Source organism: Phyllosticta capitalensis (genome assembly GCF_038381095.1).
Source record: "Phyllosticta capitalensis strain CBS 128856 chromosome Unknown BKA78scaffold_2, whole genome shotgun sequence".
Taxonomy (NCBI): Eukaryota; Fungi; Ascomycota; class Dothideomycetes; order Botryosphaeriales; family Phyllostictaceae; genus Phyllosticta; species Phyllosticta capitalensis.
This window is the reverse complement of record NW_027117440.1, coordinates 1,384,840-1,409,478: the sequence shown is the minus strand read 5'-3', so window position 1 is coordinate 1,409,478 and position 24,639 is coordinate 1,384,840. Positions and strand designations below refer to the sequence as shown.

General features: G+C 56.6%; 8 protein-coding genes across 8 annotated transcripts; 4 read left to right on the top strand and 4 right to left on the bottom strand.

The window, feature by feature from the left end:
- Positions 1 to 184: 184 nt before the first annotated feature.
- BKA78DRAFT_349816 (uncharacterized protein) lies at positions 185 to 4,659 on the top strand (the record flags this gene model as incomplete). Its single annotated transcript, XM_066890868.1, has 3 exons — positions 185 to 356; positions 401 to 3,833; positions 3,882 to 4,659. 3 exons carry the CDS (start codon positions 185 to 187, stop codon positions 4,657 to 4,659), a joined length of 4,383 nt encoding a protein of 1,460 aa, XP_066747703.1.
- An 828-nt stretch (positions 4,660 to 5,487) lies between these two features.
- On the top strand, positions 5,488 to 5,961 carry BKA78DRAFT_292469 (uncharacterized protein; the record flags this gene model as incomplete). Its single annotated transcript, XM_066886061.1, has 1 exon — positions 5,488 to 5,961. The coding sequence occupies one exon, from the start codon at positions 5,488 to 5,490 to the stop codon at positions 5,959 to 5,961; it is 474 nt and encodes a 157-aa protein (XP_066747702.1).
- A 672-nt stretch (positions 5,962 to 6,633) lies between these two features.
- BKA78DRAFT_76026 (uncharacterized protein) lies at positions 6,634 to 7,835 on the bottom strand. Its single transcript, XM_066893707.1, has 4 exons — positions 7,409 to 7,835; positions 7,248 to 7,339; positions 6,827 to 7,189; positions 6,634 to 6,715 (listed from the first exon to the last, which is right to left on the bottom strand). The coding sequence occupies exons 1-3, from the start codon at positions 7,557 to 7,559 to the stop codon at positions 6,929 to 6,931; spliced, it is 504 nt and encodes a 167-aa protein (XP_066747701.1). The 5' UTR covers positions 7,560 to 7,835; the 3' UTR covers positions 6,634 to 6,715; positions 6,827 to 6,928.
- Positions 7,836 to 7,932: 97 nt separating this feature from the next.
- On the bottom strand, positions 7,933 to 8,934 carry BKA78DRAFT_76058 (uncharacterized protein). The gene is made up of 2 exons (XM_066893708.1): positions 8,913 to 8,934; positions 7,933 to 8,839 (listed from the first exon to the last, which is right to left on the bottom strand). The coding sequence occupies exon 2, from the start codon at positions 8,574 to 8,576 to the stop codon at positions 8,112 to 8,114; it is 465 nt and encodes a 154-aa protein (XP_066747700.1). The 5' UTR covers positions 8,577 to 8,839; positions 8,913 to 8,934; the 3' UTR covers positions 7,933 to 8,111.
- A 1,307-nt stretch (positions 8,935 to 10,241) lies between these two features.
- Positions 10,242 to 12,597, top strand: BKA78DRAFT_75953 (uncharacterized protein). The gene is made up of 3 exons (XM_066893706.1): positions 10,242 to 10,355; positions 10,489 to 11,059; positions 11,447 to 12,597. Exons 2-3 carry the CDS (start codon positions 10,562 to 10,564, stop codon positions 12,563 to 12,565), a joined length of 1,617 nt encoding a protein of 538 aa, XP_066747699.1. The 5' UTR covers positions 10,242 to 10,355; positions 10,489 to 10,561; the 3' UTR covers positions 12,566 to 12,597.
- Positions 12,598 to 13,906: 1,309 nt separating this feature from the next.
- Positions 13,907 to 16,392, top strand: BKA78DRAFT_305651 (uncharacterized protein). Its single transcript, XM_066887715.1, has 3 exons — positions 13,907 to 14,361; positions 14,426 to 16,090; positions 16,157 to 16,392. The coding sequence occupies exons 1-2, from the start codon at positions 14,192 to 14,194 to the stop codon at positions 15,987 to 15,989; spliced, it is 1,734 nt and encodes a 577-aa protein (XP_066747698.1). The 5' UTR covers positions 13,907 to 14,191; the 3' UTR covers positions 15,990 to 16,090; positions 16,157 to 16,392.
- A 715-nt stretch (positions 16,393 to 17,107) lies between these two features.
- On the bottom strand, positions 17,108 to 20,153 carry BKA78DRAFT_75881 (uncharacterized protein). The gene is made up of 3 exons (XM_066893705.1): positions 19,964 to 20,153; positions 19,582 to 19,898; positions 17,108 to 19,535 (listed from the first exon to the last, which is right to left on the bottom strand). Exons 1-3 carry the CDS (start codon positions 20,056 to 20,058, stop codon positions 17,218 to 17,220), a joined length of 2,730 nt encoding a protein of 909 aa, XP_066747697.1. The 5' UTR covers positions 20,059 to 20,153; the 3' UTR covers positions 17,108 to 17,217.
- Positions 20,154 to 21,306: 1,153 nt separating this feature from the next.
- BKA78DRAFT_292465 (uncharacterized protein) lies at positions 21,307 to 23,898 on the bottom strand (the record flags this gene model as incomplete). Its single annotated transcript, XM_066886060.1, has 1 exon — positions 21,307 to 23,898. One exon carries the CDS (start codon positions 23,896 to 23,898, stop codon positions 21,307 to 21,309), a length of 2,592 nt encoding a protein of 863 aa, XP_066747696.1.
- Positions 23,899 to 24,639: the final 741 nt, after the last annotated feature.

Sequence of the window (24,639 nt, the reverse complement as noted above, 5' to 3'; positions counted from 1 at the left end):
CGGTTCCTGCAACGACACCCCATTCCCCACAGAGCTGGTCGCCGCACGCCCGCTACCCGGCGGCGCGCACATCGATCGTTTACCTCGGCACCGTTGTTGCGGCGCGAGCTCCAACAGCCCGACGACCGTTGATGACACTTGCAAACGATTACCCGTCACCTCTTGATTCCTCCCGCCGCCAAACATGGCTGTAAATGCCACTGTTAATCTGCGCAAGAGACGGCGGAGGAGGAGGCGCCAGGACAAGCCCTCCATATCCGCCCATTTGGTCCTCGACGACCGCGTCAAGGGACATGGTGGCATCTTGTCCGACGACCTCTTTGCCGACCTCTTTCCCGCTGCTGCAAAGTCCTCTGGTACGTTCTCAAGCTTAGCAATGCTCCTCTTGCTGACCTGTCAGGCGACGCGTCCGAGGCTGGCCAAAACCGCGTACACCATGTAGCAATCACGCCCTGGCTGCCCACTTCCGCCGTCTCTCCATCGTCAGTTTCTTGGACAATTCTTCCTGTCCGCGCTGCCGCGAAAGACGACACCACTCCGCGCGCCCATTCGTCGCTCCAGTTTCCCGCTCGGTCTCTTGCTCTACAGTCCTTTGTGAACACCCTCCAGACTCTGAATCGCATGCCGCGCAAAGATACCCCGCTTGAAATTCGTATTCTGGATGCCGTACCGCTTGGACTGGACACTGTGTTTGTGAGCATTGATTCGAATGCGCTCAGCAAGTTGGACGAGGTCAAAGAAAAGTACGGAGGCGGCTTCGGAGCGGGGAAGCCGAACGGAACTGGAGCAAAGAAGCCGGATCCTGCGCGACAAGAGCGTGAGTGGAAAGATGCAGTTCGCATGGCATTACAGGCGCCAAACATTGTACATGCGGGAGATCAATTGCCGCTGCCCATTGCTGGACATCCAATCACTCATCAAACACCCCCACCTGCCAAAGTCCTGTCTTGTGAGCCTGTCGCGCAAGGGTTGCTGCTGCCGAGCACGCGCATAGTAGTGCTACATTCACGGGGCAGTACGAAATCATCTACAGCATCGCGTCCTGTTGCACCTAGTCCTCGGAGGTTGGGCGGCTCGAGCGATGACGATGACACCACCTCCTTCTACTCTGCCAATGAAGAAGGGCTTTCGACCGGACCATCTCCCCCATCTGAGGACGATGCGTCTGCTACTGATAACCTGGAATCTGAGGCTTCTGGCACTGAAGCAGATGATCTTTCGGACGACTCAGATGACATGATATCTCTGAGCGCCCCAAGTTTGCCGCCGCAGTCTTCCGGCGTACTCTCTGCATGGACTTCAGCTACCCCACGAGCTGGTGATGCAACACACGGCATCATGAGTCCTGGAGCGGCATCAGTGTATTCCACATTCACCTCGGGCACCGCTCGTGGAGGAGGAAGCCGGAGAGTGTTCAAAGCAACAGGATTGCTAGAAAAAATTCCGGAGGAGATGTTGCATCCCAAGCCCGGCTCTGACGATGACGAAGAGGCCCGTGTCTTTGTCGACACCAACATGCTTGTCAAAATTGGCTGCTTTTCTGGCGACTGGGTGCGTGTCGAACCATCGGAAGAGCCCCGGGGTCATGGGCTTAGCTCTTGGGGTCTAAGCAATGCTTTCGGAGGCGAAGACGAATCTAAGGATTTTCGAGCTGTCAAGATATTTGGACTTCCTGAGATCATGTCGAAGAAACGGTCGCGCTATCCCGTGAATCGCGGACACCAAAGACAATTCAGCTATGCCAACTCCGGTCAGAGTGGCCAGGCATACCTGTCTCCCATACTCCTGACAAATCTTGGCAACCCCTCCCACTTGCGAATTTCTGCTCTCCAGTCGCCAACGTCAACTCTGCCAAAATCGTTCAACAAGCAGCCTAAGATCACTGCCACATCACTGCCTCCCTTCGCTGCTGAAGTCACCATTGTCAAGGTCTCCACCCCTCTATCAATGGAGAAGTCTCTGCAGCCAAGTCTTTTTACGGGCTTGAAAGACTTTTTTGAGCAGAAACGTCGGATCTTGAAGAGCGGAGATCTTGTTGCAATCGCTGTAGACGAGGATTTGGGACGGGCTGTTTTCCAGAGCTCGACTCCTGAAGGTGAGATGGCATCTGAAGAGCTACTCTCTACATCAAAATCCGATGGTCTGAATAACGCTTCACCGGATGCTGGATGCAGACTTAAGAGTGTCGCATGGTTCAAAGTTGGAAGTGTCACGCCAGCAGTCTCTGCAGAGGCCCGTGAGAGCGGCGACCTCTCCAATGACATCTGGGGAGGGGTAGTCTCTGTGGATGCCACAAACACCAAAATGAAGCAGGCCGGCAGTGAACAAGGCAAGGTACCATCGGCAGTGTCGAATTCCTGGCAGTACTACCTCAAGGCTAAACGAACTCCCGCATCCTCGGGTGGAGCCACGAGCAAGCCTGTAAGCATGTCAGACCTACCCAAACCTTATGTCTCTTCTCTGCGTCGGCGCGTCCGAGAGCTGGTATCGGCCGCAACTAGCCCGCGAGCCATGCATCTTGGCCTTCCTCCGCTGGCCCTACTCATCACCTCTTCACAGCGCCACATTGGCAAGGCCACAACGGTCACCAAGGCCTGCGAAGATTTGGGTTTACATGCATTCACGATTGATGCTTTTGATATTCTCACCGAGGGCGCCGGCGGTGGAGATGTCAAGACAGAGACTACGTTGAAAGCAAGGGCCGAAAGAGTGCTCGCATGTGGCTCTGGGTACACTGCTCTTGTAATCAAACACATCGACGCCCTGAACGCGGACCGCATGGTCTCGGCGCTCAAAGAAATCTTGTCAGACTCTCGCGTCCTCATCGCAACAAGCACCGAAGCGGACAAGATCCCTGATGGCATCCGCGGACTCTTTACACATGAGCTTGAAATGTCTGCTCCAGATGAGGGAGAAAGAGAAGGCATACTCAACAGTATTGTTGAGGACTCCGGCATAAGACTTTCTCCAGACGTAGACTTGTCTAATATTGCCGTCAAGACTGCGGCACTTGTCGCCGGCGATCTTGTCGACGTCATTGATCGCGCCCTCGTCTTGAAGCGCAACCGTCTCGATTCACTGATCTCCGCTGCAAGCAAGAATTCAACACTCTCGGACACCCCTATTACGATCCAAGATTTGGAGGTTGCAGGGGGTCCTTCAGCTGTGAGCCTAACTTCAACAGATCTCATTGCGGCAGTGGAAGCAGCTCGCAAGAACTTTGCCGACGCCATTGGCGCGCCCAAGATTCCCAACGTCCAGTGGAGCGACGTGGGTGGTCTGGAGCATGTCAAGGACGCCGTGACCGAGACCATCCAGCTGCCGTTGTCAAGGCCAGAGCTTTTCGCTCGCGGCATGAAGAAACGAAGTGGTATTCTGTTCTACGGACCTCCTGGAACGGGCAAGACGCTCCTGGCCAAGGCCATTGCAACGTCCTTTTCGCTCAACTTCTTCTCCGTCAAAGGTCCTGAGCTGCTGAACATGTACATTGGAGAGTCGGAGGCAAACGTGCGGCGCGTATTTCAGCGCGCCAGGGACGCGAGGCCGTGCGTCGTCTTCTTTGATGAACTGGACTCGGTTGCACCCAAGAGAGGCAACCAGGGAGACAGCGGTGGTGTCATGGACCGCATCGTCTCGCAGCTTCTGGCCGAGCTGGATGGCATGAGTGACGGCGACGGCGGTGGTGGCGGTGTGTTTGTCATTGGCGCGACCAACAGGCCGGACTTGCTCGACCAGGCGCTGCTGAGACCAGGTCGTTTCGACAAGATGCTGTACCTGGGTGTCAGCGACACTCATGACAAGCAGTTGACAATCTTGGAGGCGTTGACTCGAAAGTTAGTCGAATCCCCAACATCACTTGGCCCCTGACTAACATTTCCTAGATTCACACTCGATCCGAGTTTATCCCTCCGCAACGTTGCTACATCCCTCCCCTTCACCTTCACCGGAGCCGATCTCTACGCTCTCTGCTCCGACGCCATGCTCCACGCCATCACGCGGCAAGCACGCGCCGTAGACGCACGCGTTGCGTCCATCAACGCCTCACGCGCTGCAGAAACACCTGCCAAACCGCCCATCTCCACCGCCTACTTCTTCGACCACTTTGCCGAGGAGGCCGACACGGCCGTCGTCGTCACAGAGCAGGACTTTGTCACCGCCAAGGGCGAGCTCGTTCCTAGTGTCAGTGTCGACGAGCTGCGCCACTATGAACGCGTGAGGCGCACGTTTGAGGAGAGCGGAAAGGAGGGCAAAGGTGGCGATAAAGGGCAGGGGGCAGAGGCACGCCAAGGGGCTGCGCCGACGCCTGGGCTGAAAATATCAGCTGCGTCACCCCCTCTGCAGCAGCCGAGCGCGGTGAGCAACGGCAAGGGGAAGGGCAAGGCCGCCGCTGTTCCTGACGCTGTGTCGACGCAGCAGCCGTCCAATGGCGGCATCATCCACAATGTGCGAGAGGTGTCGGCCGACGACGATGATGACGATGAGGACGAGTACGTCATTCGAACTGACCACCTCATCAACGGGAGCGCTGCGACAGCAGCTTCAGCAGAGGGAGGAGCGAATGGCAAGGGTAAGGGCAAAGGGAAGGGCACGGCGACGACGACGTATGATGGTGGTGGGTTTGGTGATGCGACGGAGGGAGATGAAGAGATGTATGCTTGAGCTGGGGAGAACGCATGAGCGGTGGAGAACAGGCGGATGTTGGAGAACAAAAGCGAAGGAGGCGATTGTTTGGAGCGCTTGGATTGATGAAACCTCGTATGGTGGTGGCCTGTGTGATTTCTTCTTGTCCATATCAAAATTTCAAAAGTTTTCCACTCGCGACTCTCTAGACCGCCACGTCCAATTTTGCTATGGAGCCACACCTCCCCACATCGTTCCGAACTCAAATCTACCTCTCTCATTTTCACAAAACCAACTGAGAGTATACCCGGCATGTACGGATGCTGGGTATTCCAATACTTCTTCGAATGCTTCAAAACACAGCGAACCATCAAAAATCAGCCGACTGTCAAGTAACGAAAAACCTTTTGAGTGAGAACGCAGTCATCTGGAGCCACGACGCCAGCACCTTCACGAACCCACTACCATCGTCTACCGCATCCGCATTTGCCCACATTCACACAAAGTCCATGCGAAGATACACGAATGCTCCCTGTGCACACGGCTACAAAGCAACTTGCTACCTACTGCTCCTTGTCTCCCTCGCTCCAAAACAACTCCCAAAAAAGCGCCCCAGAGTCATTGCGCCACGGCAGCCTTTTCAAGATGCCTTCCATCGTAGTAGGTGCGAGACTGCATAAATATACGTACACCACCTTTTGCCGCCTCACTTTCCTCGCTCGGCGAGCCCCCGCAGAGGATTCAAAACAGCGGGGGCCGTGTGGCTGTGTCCTCACATCACACTGATCATGAATGGGGAAGGTGCCGTACCTAAGATACCCAGATAGCATCTGCGTCATCGGCGGCAGCAGTGGGAAAGGGAGTAAAATGATGGATTCGCTCAACGAGCACTTCTATTGTCATTTGTCTGGTGGGGAGGGGTTTGGGGAGGAGGAGGAGGACGGTGGTGGTGGTGGTGGTGGTGGTGGTCAAATGATAACTTGGAGAGGTAGATCGCTTGGAGATTTTGCTTCTGTCCTAAAGAAGTGTGGTTTTTTGGGCAAGTGGGCCGGCCTTCCCATCACTTTCACCGCCATGAGTGCATCTGTCTCTGCGAGCCGCGCCAGCTGGCAACAGTGTGTTGACACGACGATGCCATCTTGCTACATTGAGCATCCAGGAGCAATCAACCAGTGGGCTCTAAAAGCCCCCCTCTCCTTCCAACCTCGCTCCGTCCCTCCGTCACTTTCGCACCCGTCCAAATCCCTCTCAGAACCCCTCTCCTACACAATAACAACATCGGTACATGGCACCAATGCTGGAATTGGAGTGGACCACAAAACCCGCCAAAAGTTTACCTAAGGCCATGACACGACAGGAGGGGGTGACGTAAGTGGACAAGGTGGGTGGTGGCCAACCTTGTTTGTGCCAAAAAGCAAGCAAACAAGTTTCGTCGACGGCATGGTCCACTTTGGAGAGGACACTCTCCGCTGTGAAGTGCATGTGGGCAAAGTAGTAACATGGAAGCTAGGTTCCAAAGACAAGTTCTCATGGAAAGAAGAAAAGAGACGAAAGGAGAACTCCAGTCCCGCTTTGGGTTAAGCAGGTCGTGCAGGCGAGCCCGCCAGCCAAGCAGCCAGTCTGGCAGTCCGCGAACCTACTCCTCCGCGGACGCTACGAGCTCCGACAAGACTTCTCACATACATAGGGCAGCGCAAGAAGACAAGACAAGAAGTGGCGTACCCGGGCCTCTGGAACCCGATATGCGACGGGCGATGCGACACCGACGCGACGCGATATGCACAGAGGCAACCGGACGCCACATCGAACAGACGGCGAATGAGTGTTGATGGCAAGGGCCGTGGAACCGCTGGCTGGCCGGCGGCCACCCATCACCCACCCACCGCCAGTCACCACCCATGAGATCGCCGGAGACGAGCGGGATAGGTTAGGTTTCGGTCGAGTGGGGAGGCGTCATGGTGGTGCGTGAAGTTTGTTGGGTAGCGTTGGGTTGGTTTTGGTTTATCCAGGGGAGGGGGATGGAGGGAGGGGGCGAGGCGTCGTGGTGGCGCATGTACATACGCATGTCTCTCGTCGTCTTGTTTGTGCTTGGGTACTGTACACGGTAAGACTTGGTGAGCACTATGCAAAAAGATGAACGAGGGGGTCACAGGGGGCGTTCGAAGTGGATCCATTTCTGTTTGTTCCGTTTGCTCGGTTTTCATACTGCATGTTGAAGGCTTTCCCAGTTTTACAAATGTGAGGTCGACAACTGCATGTACCTCGACCTCTCGTCAAGGTTCTCGCCATCGACGTCACGGCGGCCCAATCATGCGTCTCCGGTCACGGCGGAAAGCGAGCCGCGAATGGGCAAATTGATTTGACCATTCAAGCATTTGGATTCGAGCTTAGCCGCATGGCGTGCGAGGGGTAGCTGGTGGCTTGAGCGTCTTTTTTTTTTTTTTTTTCTGTTTCGTTTCCGCTTTCTTTCGAGAAGGCGGCATGCTCTTCCGCCGCTGTTTGCGCGATTAAGCTTATTCGACGGGTGGAGGAGAATGACTCGATGCCGCGGCGGGGGATGAGGGTTTGGCTGGACAGACATTGATAAGGGGAACGAGAGCGAGCGAAGGAATACTGGAGAGACAAACGATGGCTTTCTTTTTCGCTTTTGATGCGAAAACAGGAGCAAATTTCGAAAAATCGAGGGGTGAGCTTTGGTGTTGATCTTTGGAAGACGAGCCTGCTTGCATCAAGTCCACTCAACACACCAGAAGAACAAGATACGGAGCCTCTCAATGTTCAGCTTTACCTGGAAGACGGAGCTCGACATGCAGCATCCCTCCGCGTGCCGCGACTGTTTTATCCGTTCCTGGTCCTATGCACATCAGACTGCATCCAATAGTAGCGGATATGATATCCCGCCTCAAGCTTCTGCATCGGATCAAGACAGGCGCAATCATCGCGTATGCGCCACTCCCAATCTCCAGAGCAGTCCGTGTCGTTCGTGTTCAGTAAAACATCAACGCAGCATCGTCGTGCACTTCCGGGGCGGCCGCCAAAGTCGCAACGAGTGGCTCTCGCAACAAGCCAACGAGAGCGTCTCGCCGCCTGTTTGCCTCCTTTTTCGCCGCCCACGTTACCTGATGTCCACATGAGCCCCTCATCCAGTGTGCACCGCCATTGGCAAACCAAGAGCGCCCAAGCCCCATGGAGCTCAAGGGCAGGCAGAAGCGGCTGCCGAGGGCCGCTGAGTCGTCGGCAGCGCCGGCCACGTCAATGATTCCGACATGATCTTCGATGCCCCCTGGTTCGCGGGCTCGTAAGTACGGGAGGTGGCCCCCATGCGTTTTCGATGACGGTACGAGTAGGTAGCAACAGCATTTTGGCCCCCGGACGCGTAGGGGTCTCGTAAGGGCGTTATTTTGGTGGTCAAGGACATGGACGAAACGTCGAAACAGAGCAGCGCGCGTCGGCGTCGCAAGTCGCAGTCGTACCCACTGGAGCAGCTTCGCTTATCTTGGCCGGGTTTGCAGCGTGGGACGCCTGAAGGGCAGAGCGCAGATCATGCCCTGCTGTTTCGTTGTGGTACTCGGGCGCACTGCCACTCTGCCACAGACGACAGGCCGGTTCCGGACGAGCCGAGCGCCGCAACTTGGTGGCCCTAGCCTAGCCACAAGTCGAGGGAACGCGTTGCAGCAGGCATTGGCCATGCTATAGGTTGGGCGGTGGGGTTTCAGCCTGCTCTGTAGGTACCCGTCCGGCAACAGCTGTCTGGTCTTTGATGCGGCAAGTTGAGTACAGAGTATCGTTGCAAAGCGCTGCCGGGCGGAAGCGGGCAACGACTGGGATGAGCTGCATGCGGAATCAATTTCTGCAGAGGCTCCGTTGACCACAACAAGGAGCAGCCATGGCGTGACGAGTGGGAGAGGAGGCGTCGGGGAAAAGTCGTGACATGGCGAATCGAGAGGATGGAGCATGAAGACATGGTCGTTCTATCATGGCTTCTTTGACAAAGGTACCAAAGCCCCCGGCGGTACAAGCAACTGGAAAAGCGACAGTCGACGGCTTGGCTTTCCATGAAGTTGGTCACTGAATGTGCCACGAAATTTTCCCAATCCTCAATTCTTCATTGTGATTGTGGAATGGAAGACATGGTCGTATCGATGATGACCCCAGTACGTACACCAGCCACTCTTTTCGGGGCTGGGGCCGAGGTGGTCGGGGAGGGAGAGCAGAGCCCCTGCGAAGCTGGCTCGATATTACTCCCGTCTCGTGCTGTTTTTAGATGACGAAGAGGCACCACGTGTACGTACCTGTCGACAATGTCGGTGATGGTGCGTAGCGGTCCTTGCATGGATTCCAGGAGAGAAGCTCAGATGGGTGAGGTGTGGCGCGAAGGTGTACCTGACGATCGCGTAGAGGAGCTTTGAGCTTTGTTGGAAGAGGCGACGCTGTGACCACTGATCATGGAGTGGCCGGGCTGTGAGGCTGTTCAGGTTTGCTCCTGGCTCTCAGCCTCTCGAGGGCGCGTGACGGGAGCATGGGTGGAGGACATGGAGTGGACTGGGTGGGAGCTCGTGCTTGCTGACTCCTCTGGAAGCGCTTCGTGGCCTTGGCCTGTCATGACAGGCTGTTTCGTTTCCATAGCAGGTATGCGTACGGAGTAGTCCAGCGGCAATCCAATCGAAAAGCTGACGTCCAGTCGACTCTGACCTTGGGCGCCAGGCCTCCCGCCCGCCGCCGCCGCCGCCGTCTGTCGTCACGGTGCTGCTGTGGTGCAAGCCCCCCAAGTGGCAGGCCCCTCCCCGCCAGGCTTAAGTAAGCTGCTTCGCCTCAGCACACCAAGCCAGTACCTGAACCACCTACCATTTGCCTGCGCCTGCGCTGCGCTGCCTACCTGCCCACTGTTCACCTCTCAATCCTGCTTCAGCTTCGTCCCTCTCCTCATCCACTTCATCGCTACATCTTATTCGCCACTTTGCGCGCCGAACTTGCTCCTCACCCACGACTCGCCGAGTTGCCAGTGCCTTGCTTGAGAGTTGGCCGCCGGCTGTAAGTTAGTTGGTCTGCCCCGGCTCCTCAGCCACCATAACATCATTCACCTCGTCCCAGCCTCTGCCACCACCGCCGCCATCACCACCACCACCAGACATCTTTTCTTCCTCTCTCAGTCTCCCTCCCTCCCTTTGGTTTGTGGCTGTACAACCATTGTTCCCCTTCTTCCATTACTTCCTTCATCCTCACCCTTTTGCTCCTAATCCTTCTCGGCCTGGTCCCGGTCCTGGTCGTCTGCTCCCCCGTCTTGCTGCTTCCCTGCCGCCCACGAAAGCCTTGCAGCAGCGCCCGTTGCATGTCTCGACATCCTCGACCATAGCTGATCCCAGCGCCACCAGTCACTCCTCCACCCTCGCGCCCTCATCGTTTGGCGCGCTCCACGACTTTGTCCCGAGGCCATTGTCGTCCGGGCCCGGCCTCTGCGCGCGAGCCACCCCGAGTTCAATTGCACTCTGCGCGATCAGCGACAACAGCCGACTCGACAAAGTCCCGCCGCAACACTGCAAGCACATCGCCCGCCTCTCGCCGCCCGCGCCGTGCACTTCCGACCCTACGAACTCGTTGATGGCTGTCCGCGACGACATGCGCCGCCTTTGACCACGAGCATCGGGGACATTTGGCAAAAAGAAAAAAATTCCAATCCTCCCTACTGCGCCCCAGCGAGTCCGCAACAGCTTGGACCCTTGCGCCGCAAAGATTCGGTAAGTAGCCGTACTGCGCCCAGCACAACCGAGAGCCGCAAGGCCTTCTTCAGACGAGCAACAAACTCAGTCGGCGCCGCGTTCCCCGCGATTCGCGCCTCTCTGCGCGCCCACAATGCTAATGGCCTGTCAGGTTTCGTTCGTCGGCTGCTGGTTGACTTGTAGCCCTCGCTCATTCCACTACTCTGTCCCTCCACGTCCGCCCTATGGCATCTACAGGAGCCTTCACGCCCTCGACGCACGCCGGTCCGTTCCCTTCCGCTCGCGCCCACCCAGATACGCCCACCTCCGTATCTCCTGTTGACCCGCCGCTCGGCGGTGCCAATACCTTCAAGCCTCAGGCTGCGCCAAACCCTACCATAACCTTGGATCCGAGCCTGCCCTCGCCCACCACAAGCACGCGCACGCCAAAATCTCCCATCTTCAAAACCACCCCTGCCTTTTCTCCTCAGCCGCTCACTGGCGCGGCGGCCATGGCAGATGACCGCCGACTGAGGGAGGAGAGACGAAGAGAGGGTGCCCACCAGACTTCTCCCAATCCAGCCATTAGTGCCTTGACAAACCTCCTGGGTGACAACGGAATGAGCAAGCCTCGCGACGCTCCTGCTGCCGCCACTACGCTCAGTGAACCCCTCGCCAAGGCGGCCAAAAACATACAAATTCCAGACTCGGTGGCTGGTGGTGAAAACATGCAGACGAGTCCAGTAAGTGTATCTAGCTTTGGCTCTTTGGATAGCACAACTGCTGCGACCGCGACGGCCAGTGCCACAGACACGGCGCCTGCTGGGCAATTCGGGTCTGGAGGCATGCCAGTCACCGACGGCTCTCACGATTCGAGTGCCGCTGCCAATCCAGGCCCTCAGCCTGGTGAAGGCTTCACCAACAATCGCTCTCAGACTTTTCCGGTGCCGGCGCCACCAGATCACGATCCCCGGCAGCCCACGAGGGTGCTCAGCATGCCAATGGCTGGCTACAACAACAGCACTACCCCGAGGTCGCCTAGCACTACCAAGCGACACAAGTGTCCTTATTGCTCAACCGACTTCACGCGCCATCATAACCTGAAAAGTCACCTTCTTACTCACAGCCAGGAGAAACCTTACGAATGCCCTACATGTCAGGCGAGGTTTCGCCGATTGCATGACTTGAAACGCCATACAAAGCTTCACACTGGTGAGCGGCCTCATACATGCCCCAAGTGTGGCCGCAAGTTTGCGCGCGGCGATGCCTTGGCAAGGCACAACAAGGGGCAAGGAGGCTGCGCTGGAAGGCGGTCGAGTTTTGGCGTCGACGAGGATGGTGAAGGAAAACCCGAAGAGGGTATGGATGGTCTTGTTTATCACGGCGACGGTGATGACGACAGGATGGACGAGGATGGCCCTTCGCCTCGCAGGGTCAGTGAGCCATCTTCAAAGGGCCGCTCTGGCTCGCATTCATCATTCCAACAACACTCGAGCACATATCCTCCAGTACAGGGGCGTCCAACGGGCAACAATGTGCGTCCCATGTATCCTCCGAGCTCGGCAGCCGCGCCGACATCAAGAGACCCATCAGGTCATCCGAGCCCAAAGACCATGGGGAGCAGTCTATCTTCTGTGCATTATGCCGGTCAGCAGCAGGCCCCACCTGTTTTCCAAGGCGGCGGGATGACGGAGTCTCCAAAGCCCATCTCGCCCGGCCAAATCGAGGCCCAGCGCCACCAGGGCATTCTCGAAGGTGCTGTACCGGGCGGCCGCTCTCCAAACATGCCCCAACAAGCCCATCAACAGTATCAACAAAGAGGCGTTGGAAGGGGATCATCTCCGATGAGCCTCCCGCCTCCAGTTGGCACATCCCATGCTCCTGGCCCCCATCTCCCTTCTCTTCCAGGCCTCTCCAACGATATGCGCATGGCCGTGAATAAGATGGGCACTGGCCATCAAAAGACTACGTCGCAATCTGGCCAGCCTGGTCCTAGCATGCTCCATCAGCAAATGTCTGCGTCAGGTGGCTCGTCGAACCAGGGCAGCTTGTCCAGTCACGGGCCCAGCAGCGGTGGAAGCCTGCGCGACTACTTTGGCGGCCGTGAGCCTGATCTCTGGGAGTACATTCGAAACTTGGAGCAGCGCATGGTGAGGGGCCAGGAGGAAGCTAATGCACGAATAATTGGACTGCAAGAAGAAATTGGGCAACTGCGCGCGCAGCTGTCAGCGCAACAGCAGGGCCGCTAATTCAAACAGGTCGGAGGAGCCGTGGTTTAATGTTCCTGGCCATGTTCCATAACGCGTTGTACTATCATGCTGGCGCCGGTGGAGTTTTACCATCCATCCAAATCGGATCGGCCCAAGGCGTCAGGAGTGCTGTCCAAAGTCCTGTACACGATGGCGACTTTGCAGAGAACACTGGGTATGGGTCTTCTTGAAGCGTTACGATAGCACCCACGAAAGCAGGCGGACATGGCGTTTTCACAGTCAAGAGCGAACCAGGGCGGTCGAATCTTCTCTCGCGACGTCTCATTTTTCAACTATCGTCAGTAGAATTTTTCTTTATCTGCTCCACTTTCATCGAATTGCGAAAAAAGTTGGGTCTACATGCTGGAGAGGTCTGAAAGTCCTTGTCTCGCGGCTTTCCACGCTGAGCTCACAACAATCGCACTGTACAACACCATCATCAGGCTTTTCTGGGGGATTACGTCGGGATATTCCAGCGAGGAGCGTGGACAAGTCCTACGGTTGGGGTACGATTATTTCATTGTTCATGTTTGCTACTTTGCCGCTCAATCGTCTTTGTCATCCTTTTGCATCTCTGGTTGAAGTTGTTCGATACCTATTTTAGCTTGTTTCGAGATGAATTGGACTCGTGACATTCGCTTCTGGAGTTTCCTCTCGCGAGTTGATGACAGCAAATGCGTTCTAGTCCTGGCCTGTCTCACGCCTTCAAAACCGCTTGGCAAAATCTTGAACAGGTAGGTCATCTGATCTAGCCAACTTTTTGTCCAAAGCCTATGAACTGACGTGACGCAGAAACCGCTGTCGCTCAACTCGAGCTCGATTGCTTTTATAATGTCCGAGTTCATCAACAAAACGCTCAATGCCAAGGTCCCAAGCCATTGCGTCGGTCACACAACCTTTGTCACGGCCGCTCCTTGCACTCCAGTATCAATCATGTTGGAGCTGACGTCGACGCATCCGTTCGCCCTGGCTGCGGCCTCGAATTACCTTTGTCTCCCTCTGCGTGCCATTTAATCCAGGGGAGCGACGAGATTGGCTCGGCCAAATTCTCCAGCTACTCTCCCTTCTTGCAGCACACTCCACCAGTATATTGTTATCTCACGCGTGAAATTGTACGACTCCCTTTGCTTGCCCGCACGCCCGCAAGCCTCACGACAACATCAACTGACATAGGTGGCTTGTTGCGCTGCCAACGGGTTTATTTTGCAGACATCGTGGCTTGCTGAGCCCCGTTACGAGCTGCTACTTTTTTGCCGCCGTCGCTTCGCCGGCATTCTATCCCAAAATGGTGCAGATTTTCGGGAGGCACCGTGGCAAGGTGGTGCTGCCGTTTTGGTTCCGCGTCGTGCGTGGCGTGCAAGTCATGCTGGCGATCATCGTCCTTGGCCTTGCTGGCTACGGTATATCGGTTGATGGAGCGCAGGTGGTGAGTACTAGCATTTGCAGCCGACGCCCGCGGAAGAATTGTGACTGATTACTCTGCGCGTGCAGCTGCGGCCGGCTCTTATTCTTGCCTTGATCACGGCCATTTTTACAATTCTTCCAATTGTGCCGTTGACCTTTCCGCTTGCTGGGTCGCGTGGCGTTTTACATCCTGTGGGATCGCTTGCGCTCGACTCGATTGGCATGATTCTTTGGCTTGCCAGCTTGACTGCACTTGCAAGTTATACGCGCATTTACAGCGGAATACGCCACTATGGTGACGGCGAGTACTTTGGCTACTACTACAACGCAAGCAGCGTGGCCACAGCCTGGAGATGCGGTGTTGCCGCGGCAGTATTTGCTGCATTTGAGCTGTACGTCGTCGTAGTCGTGTCTTACTCTTCCCTGCTCCAACCTAACCACGTGCACCACCACCAGACTCCTCTTTCTAGCCACGCTGCTTTTCTTCGCCTACTCTTACCACCACCATGTGGCCGGGACGCAGCCGTCGGGCCCGCTCTTCCGCACCAGCGGCTTCGGTACTGCCAGCGTCACCAAGGACGAGGAGCACGCCATGACGGACACGGCGCCCACCTCGCCCTCGACGCCGCATGCTGTCCCTCACCATGGCATGGCCGCTACGGCCAACGGGGAACCATCCGCAGCCGCCACCAATCCTCCTTATCCGACGGGCAATGCGTACGAGGTACCACCGCCGCCGCTACCTACGGGCCCGGCCCGCGACTCTGCTGTGTCGCCATTGCATACGGGACACCATGCACCACCACCACCGCAGATTCCTCCCGTGCAGACCTTGGGGCAGCAGGACTCGATCAGGTTTGACCAACAGCCGCAGCCACAGCCAGAACCGGCTACCAGGGCGCCCAAGCCCAAGGGCCGATATGTGTATCAGCCTGTTTATGTGCCCCCTGAGCAGCTCTCGCGTCGTGACAGCAAGACCAACATCCAGGCGCTTCCAGATCAGCCACTGCCTTGCTCCTGCAATGTTGCCGGTCCGGTCATGGAAGAGGGGCCCAATGTGCGTGTTGAGTCGACGTCGAATGTGACTACTCCGACTGCGACCCCTTTCGTCGGTACCCCTTCCCTGGCGGTTCATCCCCCTTTACCCCTCACCCCTGACGAGACTACTTCGAACGGAGGCGACCACTACCCGTCTGGCTTCAACAGCGACACCATGTCTCCACGCACACAAGCGCCAGCACCTCAAAACCATTGTCGTCGGCCTTCGCTCGTGCCCTTGCACCAGCAGCAACAGCAGGAGCTTCCTTCCATCCTCTATCAGGAGCCGCCAAAGCAGCAGCAACGGCCACCTCCGATGCCAATGCCGCACATGCCTAACCACGCGCGCTCACTAACACTGTCCCCACACTCTTTGCCACCACGAAATCATCATCCCCGCTCCCTCTCGATAACACACCCGCTGGCCCCTCAACCGCCCTCGCGCTCCGCCTCCCCCAATAACACCTCCTCCCAATCCCTCTCCCTCTCCCCCTACCCCTCCCGACCAGGCATGCCCTACCGCAGCCTCAGCGCCCTCTCCTCCCCCACCCCATCCACGCGTCCCAAATCCCCCACGCCCAACCAGTCCAGCACAAACATCCTCACCCCCTACGCCCCGCTCGAGCACCCCTTCTCGCCCAAACCACCGGGCCACATGAGTCTCAGCCCGCGCATCGCGCTCGTCCAACGCCGCACGACGAGCGCGTCGAGCGTGGCAACCCTGGCGAGGTTCCAGAGCGTGGACGAGAGGGATGAGGCGACGGGGTTGCCGCGGGCCCCGCCGGGAGTCGATTTTGAGGCGAGTGGTGCGTTGGCTTGGGGGGCGAACAGGGGGACGAAGAAGGGAATGAAGAAGGAGGAGGAGGAGGAGGGGAAAAGAGAAGAGGAGAGGAGGAGTGGCGAGTGGAGTGGCGAGTGGAGTGGCGAGATTGAGGTCGAGGGCGTGCCGAGGGGCGTGGAGTGGATGGTTTGTCGGTCGTGAGGGAGACGGAGGTCGATGAGGGGAAGTGGGAGGGGGGGAGAAACCAGAAGACGGCAGAGAGGAAACCAAATTCAGGCTCGCTCGCACACTTTGACGGTGCGGTAGGTGCACACACACACCTAACACGTCCCTCCCTTACACCCAGCTTGCTGACTTTGTCTGACCAGTGTCAAAACACTGTTGTTTATTTTACCAAAAGCAACAATGAGGATTGACCGACCTGATGGGCACAAGAAGCTACTGTTTTGAAGAGACTGTATTGACTGGGGGTGTTTGTAGAGAGGAGGGCACGTGTACTTGTACTTTTACGGAAAAGATGCCAAATGACAAAATAGACATGGGAGCGAAGACAATCAACAAAAGGCGTGCGTGGTGCAAAAGTATGTATCCCTTATGTCAATCAATCTCATTCATTCGTCGCGTGCGTGTCCTTGCTTCATACATGTAGTTTGGTCTACTTTCCACCACCTGTTGTTTCTACATCGTCTCTTCCACTTCATCCCATCTACCACCCCCACCACCGAGCAAGACCTTTTTCCATGTCACAAACTTATCCACGCATTGGGCGTTTGGCGTTTGGCGGTGTGAGTTTGACCTGCGTGCGGGCTAGTTGCGTTGCTTCCATGACCTCTCAAACCTGCTTGCCTCATTTCCCTCCCCCTGCTGCCTCCACCAGACCGACCGAATCTACCCACCTCATTCACACAAAACACAACAAGCTTAATCCTACCTTGGCCCAACTCCAAGCAAACTTAAAAGAAAAGGGAGACGTAGAGTCTCTAAGCCAAAAAGCATCCTGAAGAAAACGCCAGTGAAAAAAAGACGAAAGGGAACAACATCAAAAGACTGAAATGGCAGAAGACTGAAAAAATGTGGAAATTTCCACCACCAGAAATGTCTGGGGCAAAAAGGCCAAGGAACGAGGAGTAGAAATGGAGAGCGAGGAAGGTGGAATGAGACGACACAGAGAGCCAAGAAAAAAAGAGAACTTGTATTCATTCCACCGCATCCACTCCGGGCAAAAGCTGTCAAATAGCGTCCAGAAAACGGGAACGTCGTCGTCCCAGTCCACGCGAGCTCAAGCCCAGAGCAAGAGACACCAACAACACCGCAAGGAAAAGCCTCTAGCATCTCCTCTCCCCCTTCTCTCCACTCCCGTCCATCCTCGTTCCTCGCCTTACGCTTTTCATCTACAATCTTTGCGCAACCGCCAAATACGGCTCTACCCTCACTCGTCCTCAGCCTCCACCCTGACAAGCACCTCCTCCAAAAAGCCCTCCAAGAACCCCTGCACATCCTCGCCCATTCCAACCGGGGCTCGAGCATCCCAAGCGTCAATCTCCGCAAAGATGCGAGCCGCCTTGCCAACCAGACGACGGATATGCTCGTGCACCTCGCGGCGCCGCGCAACCGACGACGCATGCTGATTTGCTGAGGAAGAGGTCGAAGAAGCGGTGCCAGGAGGTATGAAGGGAGGCGGCGCGCCACCAGTCGACGAGCAACTGGACGTAGGGCGCGACGCCGAAGAGGACGATGTGGAGGGGCGGTGGTCGTTCACATCTATGGAGGAGCTGGAGGAGTTGTTGGATGAGGCGGGCGTGCCGGCGGCGCTGCCTTTTGCGCTCTCGCGTTTTTGCAGCGTGTTATAGTTGTAGGTGCGGCGGTGGAGAGCGGCCTCAAGGGCGGGGATGACGACGCCCGAGAGGGCGGTGATTTCGACAGTGCCGTTGTTGCCATTGGAACCAACAGCGTTGTCGGAATTGTTCGAGTTGGAAGAATTGGTGTTTGATGGGCCGGTAGACGAGGAGGAGTTGGGATTCCTGAAACTGCGGCTCAGAGATCGTGTCGTAGTTGAGCGTGGCGGAGGTTGCTGCATTTGGGGCTGTTTTATATCGTGCGATTGTGACTGGCGATTCTGTTGCTGCTGCTGCTGCTGCTGCTGATGTTGGAGATGCTTCATATCCTGCGATTGACGTTGCTGTTGCTGTCTCTGGCGTTGGTTATCTTGCGACGGCGTTTTCTTCGACTCCTGAGTTTGACGCTGCTGCTCATGCTTCGACGGCGTTTGAGGTTGGTAGTTGCTGCTACGGCTCGATGGCCGATTGCTTTGATCCTTTGACGGAGAGGACGACGAATGAGGCGGGGGGACAGGTCTACGTTCTGGCGATGCCATGCGTTGCTGATTTTGCTGGTATGAAGAGCCGGGTCGAGGGGGCGCAAAGGACGGAAGCGGATGCTGTGACAGCGCAGGAGTCTGTTGCGTCTGTTGCGTCTGTCTCGTCGGGCTTCCAGATACGCTCTGGCCCGAAGTACGTCGCGACTGGAAAGGAGGCAGCAACGGCAAGTTCAGAGGCATGTTTCCAGGCTTCTTGGGTAGTCCAGGAGGTGGCATCATTGCACTCTGCTTCTGTGGGCTATCCTGCTGGCTTTGTGGCTGTGACGGCTTGTCATTTGCAAAGCTTCCGGGTGTCGCTTCTGTCTGGAATGACTTCCCAATATAGTCGGCAAAATCATGAGTCTCTACCCGTGGAGAGGGAGGTGGCAAAGGTTTTGAAACTCCAGAATCCTGCCGATTGGGTGAACGAGTTTCGTAAACTTTGCCTGGCGAGGGCACGACTGAAGCAGTTGAACTTTCTCGAGCGGGAGATGGCGGCACTTGGGGCCTCTCGATGACTGAAATGACCGAAGAAGTCGAGCTCTCACGCATTGGACTGCGTTGTCCGAGCGGCTTTTCCGGTGACGGTGGAAGTGGTACTTTACTTGGCGAAATGGGAGGTCTAGGGGCATTTCTTTTGGGGGGCGACAAGTCTCGTGCCGGCTGGGATCGAGTTGGACTGGCAGTCCTGACAGTAGGCGTATTCTCTTCCCCATTTCCTCCGAAAGCAGTCTTCAAAGGAGACGGCTGCGCTCTCGATTCGGCCGTCCTGTCTGCCCTGGATCTGGCATTTGTAGCAGCGTCATTCATGGCTTTGAGGCCCTGATTCCTTGCAGCAGGTCTAATGGTACCAAAGTCCCACAGGTCATCATCCGCGGCCGGGCGAGGCTCCGACTCGTTTTCCGACTCGTTCTCAGATTCGTCCTCCGCATCCTTGCCATGCTTCAGAACCCAGCGTTCGTGCCTCTCAATTAGCTCCGTCAGGTACGTAGTCTTTTTGGCCTTTCTTACGAAAGGATGCTTCAGGAGCTCCCTTGCCGATGGTCTCTCCCGGGGCTCTTTGCTCAAGCATAGCTGCACAAAGTCCTTGAAGGCCCTGCTGAAATTGCCATCCAGCGCCGGCGGCGGGTTCTTGGGAATCAAAAACAAAACCTTCATGGGGTGTATATCGGCGTAAGGAGGTTCTCCGAGGGCGAGCTCCAAGGCGGTAATACCCAGCGACCAAATATCTGCCTTGTGATCATAGCCAGATTGCTTGATCACTTCTGGGGCCATCCAAAAAGGCGTTCCAACAAAAGTATTCTTCTTGGTCATGGTAGCAGAGAGCTGGCCAGAGACTCCAAAGTCAGCAAGCTTGACCTGTCCATTGGCACTAAGCAGAATGTTTGCGGCTGTGTCCATGTTAGCATTTTGCAAGCCGGTGCAAAACAAACATACCCTTGATGTCCCGATGCAGCTTGTTGTCGCCGTGCAAATACTCCAATCCCATGAGCAGCTCCCGTATGATTATGGTAATGTATTCCTCCGGGATCAGGCCGGGCTTCATGAGGTCCCCGCAGCTTCCGCCGGAGCAGTATTCCATGATGATCCATAGGTCGGAGCCCTTGAGAAAGGAGCCATAGTACTTTGTTACATAGGGCGAATGGAGCTCGGAGAGAATGGAGATTTCCTGGATTATGTCTTCGACTTCGTCTTCGGCGTTTTCGACGTCAATGACCTTGATGGCCACGGACTGGCCTGTCCGCTTGTCGACGCTAGGGACACTCGTTAGCGCGCGAGTCAGTGTAGAGGAGGGTGGACGAATGGTCCTGAAGCATACCCTTTGTAGACTTTGCCAAAGCTACCTCCGCCAATACAATTCTGCTTGGTGTAGATGGTTTCGGGGTCCACGCTGCCGTCAGTGGTGCCGTACATAGCGAATGGACTTTTGCAAAGGATCACGCAGGCAAGCAGCAAAGTCGACGACGGAAAGACGAGGAGCAGCGAAACGCCCAAACAACGACATGCGAAGAAGTTGTAACGACGGGAAGGCGCAGGCGGGGAGGTATCAGGCGACGGTGGTGTAGGTGGGCTGTGGGGTGTTGATATTTCCTGCCCGGGCGGGTTAGGTTAGGTAGATAGATTGTCGCGCACACCTCGTGTCCCGCCTTTTCAGCCCTTGCACAGAGCAACGTCTCCGGCAATTCGTCGACTGGAGTGGGCGCGGCGCGGGGATGGTGATTGATGGATCCGAGAAGGTACAAGGTAACGAGGTAGGGGTGGGGCGCGCGCACCCTGGTCCAACAAAGCGTGATGGATGATGTAAATAAACAAACACGAAGACGTCGTGCCGCCGCCTGCCCACAACCACGGGCAGTGCCACGAGCGAGGTGAAGAGTCCAAAGAAAAAGACCACGAGGAGCTGGAGAGGGAGCTGGAGCAGGCGAGAATTGGATCGTCGCCCTAGAAGCAAGGTGTGCGGTCTCTCGACTTCAATCAACTACGGGTGGTGCAGATGAGGGCTGCTCCCTAGGTGCCGAGCCGTCTGTGCGGAAACTCTGTCTGCTGGCGGAATGCTCGACTTCATATACACAAGAACCCGTTGCCCGTCTCCACCTTGAGTCGTCTCTCAGCCTCTGGTCTTCGCCCCCAGCGACTACACCGACTGTGCAGACGCGCGCTTCACCAAGCATTCACATCCACTGACCATGTCTCATGTCCAACGCTCAACTGCGCACCGTCCGATTCTGTGGCGACGCTAGCTAACCACCCATTTTTCGCCGCGTCGCCGTCTCACCCGTCATCCCTCGTTCATTTCCACTGCCGTCGCACACGCTCCATTTTCCATACATTCCGCTGTTGTGCAGTTCTTTGTAGACGCCGACATCCATCGCCTCCGCGGGTGCGCTGGCATACTCCATTCATTATCCTCCTCTACATACCACCAGATCCTCGTTCGCTGAACGACAAGCCAGTTGCAGACAGCCAGAACTCGGCCGTCGAGACCGAGCCGCGGGATATAAAGCTAGTTAACCACGAATGCCCATTGCCCTTGTTCTTCTCATAGATCATCCAAGCCCATATCATAATCCAAGAATGTAGAACGAGACACCGACCAAAAATATCCATGCTCCTCCTAACTCGCATCAATGCATGCTCCAGGCCTGTGAGACCTCAACTAAATCAACGTCGCCGACGACCAGGAACTTCTGCCGTAAAATCGCTCTCATCCTCCTCAACTACGGGGGCCGGAGTCTTCCTCTCCTTTTGTCTGCCGCCACGCCTCTTGCGGTTGTAGCTAATGTTGCTCGCCGAGTCGTCCGGTGCCAGCTCCGATGCCATGTCGTCGATGCCGTCGTCCGTCTCGGTATCCCAACCTTGGCCGTTCCATCCGCCGGCATTGGAGGCTGGCGTGCCGAGCCTCACTTCGACACCTTCGGAGCCACGACGAGCCTGAGCTGCAATGGCAAGGCCAGCGCCTCGTTCACGCAAAGCCCTTCGAACCAGCTCGGCTTTGCAGTGCAAGGCTTCAAAAGCGTCTTCGAGCGCTTCCATGCCTAGGTAGATTTCGCGTTCAACCTCGGCCAATGTAGCGATTTCGACCTCTTCGTCCATCTGAACTGGAGCTCCCAACGAACTTGGAAAACCCGGTGTGGTGCGTCCAAAGCCCGGGCCCAAGCCTGGAGTTCCGTTTCGGGCACCAGGGCTAAACGGCGTGTTCCCACGGGATGGGGCACCGGCGCTGAATGGCGTCGTCGTCCTTGACAGGGGGGTCGCTGTTGGTCCTCGGGAGGGACCGCGGGAGGCGGAGATGGACGGTGTGCCGTAAGAGGGGGGCGGGATAGGTCCTTCAGCACCACTCCACAAAAACCCATCGAATCTTCCCGAGACCAAAATGTCCCATTCGCCGTGACTGATGGCAGACATGGTCGCCAGAACGCCGTGGAGCTCTGGGTTGTTCAGAAGAAAAATGGCGCATTCGGGATCTCTGGGAGCGCTTTCCAGGCGGTAGAGCCTTTGAAGTGACAATGCCGTCTTGGTCAAGATCTCGGACTTGGGCTTGTTTCCGTTGAGAGGTGTTCCCGCGCGAGACCCAGCGATGGTGGCCTTTCCTTGAAGAAGAGCAGTGAAAATCGGTCTCTTCTCAGGCTCCAGGTGCGTGACCATGGCAAATGTGAGCGTCTCGTCGTCAACGGCCTGCGGAGGGCTTGAAGGGAATTGGGGCTGACTGGCAAGCCAGTTCTGCACAGCCTGTTTCGTCTTTTTGCTCTGTTTGATGTAATGCTCGCGGTACTCCTCTGGCACATCAATGTCCAGCTTTTGCATTGGTGCAGCCTGGCTCATGCCCGATATGCCGAGGCCAGCCGAGTCTGTCTCGATGCAAAAAGGCGGCCACGCAGGCAGTTCTCGCCGACCCGAAACGAATTCCAATATCTCGCCCCAACTGACTCCCGTATCTTCCTCGGTGGGGGCGTGAAGATCCAGATTGGCGCAACACATGACGCAGCGGCAGGTTTCTGAGGATATGTTGCGAGCAAATACGGCTTCCAGCCTGTCCAGTAGTCGCCGCGCCACAGAGCGGTATCCTGTAGCAACGGCAATCGAGCCGTTCTTAGACATTACCTGATTGTAATCATCCAATAAATTTCGAAAGGGGGCGAAGATATGTTGCACTGTTTCTGATGGTGGGGGCCTAACGCCATTAGGGGAGGAGTGGTCGGCCGCCACGATAAGACCCTTGGGTACTGTGTGAGAAAGCCCTCCGTTGGCCAAAAGGTAGTCGACCCTTGGAATATCCGGTGGCATCATTGGCGGCGGCGGAGGAGGCGGTGGAGCGACGCCGTGGCCAAAATGGTCCGCAGACATTCGTGAAGCAGGACTTGCAAATACCTCGACCATTGGTGTACCTTTTTGGCCAATATCCGGAGAGGGATAAAGTTGGTGTGTCGAGTTGGGCGTGCGCGGCGAAGAATCCACGACGGATGGAGAAGAGTTGCTGACCTTGCGGACTCTGGGAGGGTCTGGAGCGATTGATGTAGCATCAGAGTCGGCAGCGGACCGAGTGACGTTTGATGACCTGGCACCCTTTGCACGCACAGCTGTGCTAGGTTTTGAGCTGCCAGAAAGTTCTGATTCTTCGTCGACCGTCGTGGCTTTGCGCAGACTCGAATGAGAAGTCTTTGTGCCTGCTTCCCTCTGTGACTCGGGGTCTGCGCTACGTCGACCATTCGCACTTGCTCTTCCACTTTCTCTCCCTGATCTCGTGCTACCGCCAGACCTCCGCATGCTATTCCCGCTGCCTCGTCTTCTCAAATCAGGATCATCGGCGGTCAAGGGTGGGCTTGGGGGAGCGGTAGCAGCATGACGAGCTGCAGCGGAAGCTGGTCTGGGAGAAGCGCGGTCATCTCTTGTCTTCTTTCCGAGATCGGTCGGGTCTGGCGTAAACGGAGCTCTGGCAGCAGGCCTTGGGTCGGGCTCCAGTGACTCTTTGCTGTGTGCCTTTGAGAACTCGGGATAGGGCGAAGCTTTGGCAGGGCGACGGTTAAGCTCTGGGACGCCCGACATGGTCGAATGGGATTGGTGAGAACGTGACGAACGAGGGCGATCACGCTCAGCGTCGTCGTAGAGGCGGTCTCTGGATTTTGGGCGTTTCTTGTGCGAGGTCTTGGAGGAGCGGATTCGATCGGGATTTTTGTCGCGGGTGCGGGTGGACGAGTCGAGGTCGGAATGGCGATGCTTGCGGCGGCGGGCGGGCTCGTCGTCCCTGGAGCTCATGGTGGGTGGTGCTTGGAGGGCGGAGAAAGAGAAGAGTGTCGGGGGGTAGTTCAGGTCAGGTCAGGACGAGCGGCTAGGCGCAGGGTAGGCTGGGGATGTGATTGGGCGAGCGAGGAGCGGAAGAGGAGCGGGTCCGCGGCAATCGACTGCGAAGATGCTGGTACAGTGGGTTTTGGATTTGGATATTGGGCTGCCCGTCGGAGAGCAAGGGTTGCGAAGAGCAAAAGGACTAAAGGTGGGTGTGGCGGAGCCCGAGAAGAGCAAGAGATGGTCCTCCAGTGCTGTAGGCGTGCAGGCGCGCAGGCTGGTCTGGCCGACACGTCAGAGGATCACCTGCGATCGCCAGGCATCGCGCCGCTCCGCAAGCACGGAGACCCTTTGCGACCCTGCTCCCACTCTTTTTTTTTTCACCTCCCTCGCATCCTCACCTAACTTCCATCCTCAGCCACACTCTCTTCGCGCACCGCCTCGACACGGCCTCGAAATAAGCTCAGCTCGGCCACGGGACTATGAAGACTGCCACGCGCCCTCGATAAGCTGACCGGACACTTTCTCACGTGTGCCGAAAGCGTTGAAGCCACGGCGTTGCAACTCGTCCGCTGCAAACCTCCCAGCCAATGATTTCATCGTGCTTCTGCCGTGACGCCCCTCGAAACAACAAAAGCAAAGGCCTCACGCACCGCATCTGCGCCTTTCGCAATATTCCGAACGGCGGCCTCGTACTCTGCCATTAGCGGGGTT

What these genes read in the sequence shown, in the direction of transcription:
- BKA78DRAFT_76026 (XM_066893707.1), bottom strand. Translation starts at nt 7,559, where the DNA reads ATGATTGCGCCTGTCTTGATCCGATGCAGAAGCTTGAGGCGGGATATC. An exon ending in TGTCGAGCTCCGTCTTCCAG is followed by an intron (nt 7,340 to 7,408) that starts GTAAAGCTGAAC and finishes TGATGCAAGCAG; the next exon opens with GCTCGTCTTCCAAAGATCAA. An exon ending in AAGCGAAAAAGAAAGCCATC is followed by an intron (nt 7,190 to 7,247) that starts GTTTGTCTCTCC and finishes ATGTCTGTCCAG; the next exon opens with CCAAACCCTCATCCCCCGCC.
- BKA78DRAFT_76058 (XM_066893708.1), bottom strand. Translation starts at nt 8,576, where the DNA reads ATGCTCCATCCTCTCGATTCGCCATGTCACGACTTTTCCCCGACGCCT.
- BKA78DRAFT_75953 (XM_066893706.1), top strand. Translation starts at nt 10,562, where the DNA reads ATGGCATCTACAGGAGCCTTCACGCCCTCGACGCACGCCGGTCCGTTC. An exon ending in AAAACATGCAGACGAGTCCA is followed by an intron (nt 11,060 to 11,446) that starts GTAAGTGTATCT and finishes ACTCACAGCCAG; the next exon opens with GAGAAACCTTACGAATGCCC.
- BKA78DRAFT_305651 (XM_066887715.1), top strand. Translation starts at nt 14,192, where the DNA reads ATGATTCTTTGGCTTGCCAGCTTGACTGCACTTGCAAGTTATACGCGC. An exon ending in GTATTTGCTGCATTTGAGCT is followed by an intron (nt 14,362 to 14,425) that starts GTACGTCGTCGT and finishes CACCACCACCAG; the next exon opens with ACTCCTCTTTCTAGCCACGC.
- BKA78DRAFT_75881 (XM_066893705.1), bottom strand. Translation starts at nt 20,058, where the DNA reads ATGTACGGCACCACTGACGGCAGCGTGGACCCCGAAACCATCTACACC. An exon ending in TTTGGCAAAGTCTACAAAGG is followed by an intron (nt 19,899 to 19,963) that starts GTATGCTTCAGG and finishes GAGTGTCCCTAG; the next exon opens with CGTCGACAAGCGGACAGGCC. An exon ending in GCTGCATCGGGACATCAAGG is followed by an intron (nt 19,536 to 19,581) that starts GTATGTTTGTTT and finishes ACATGGACACAG; the next exon opens with CCGCAAACATTCTGCTTAGT.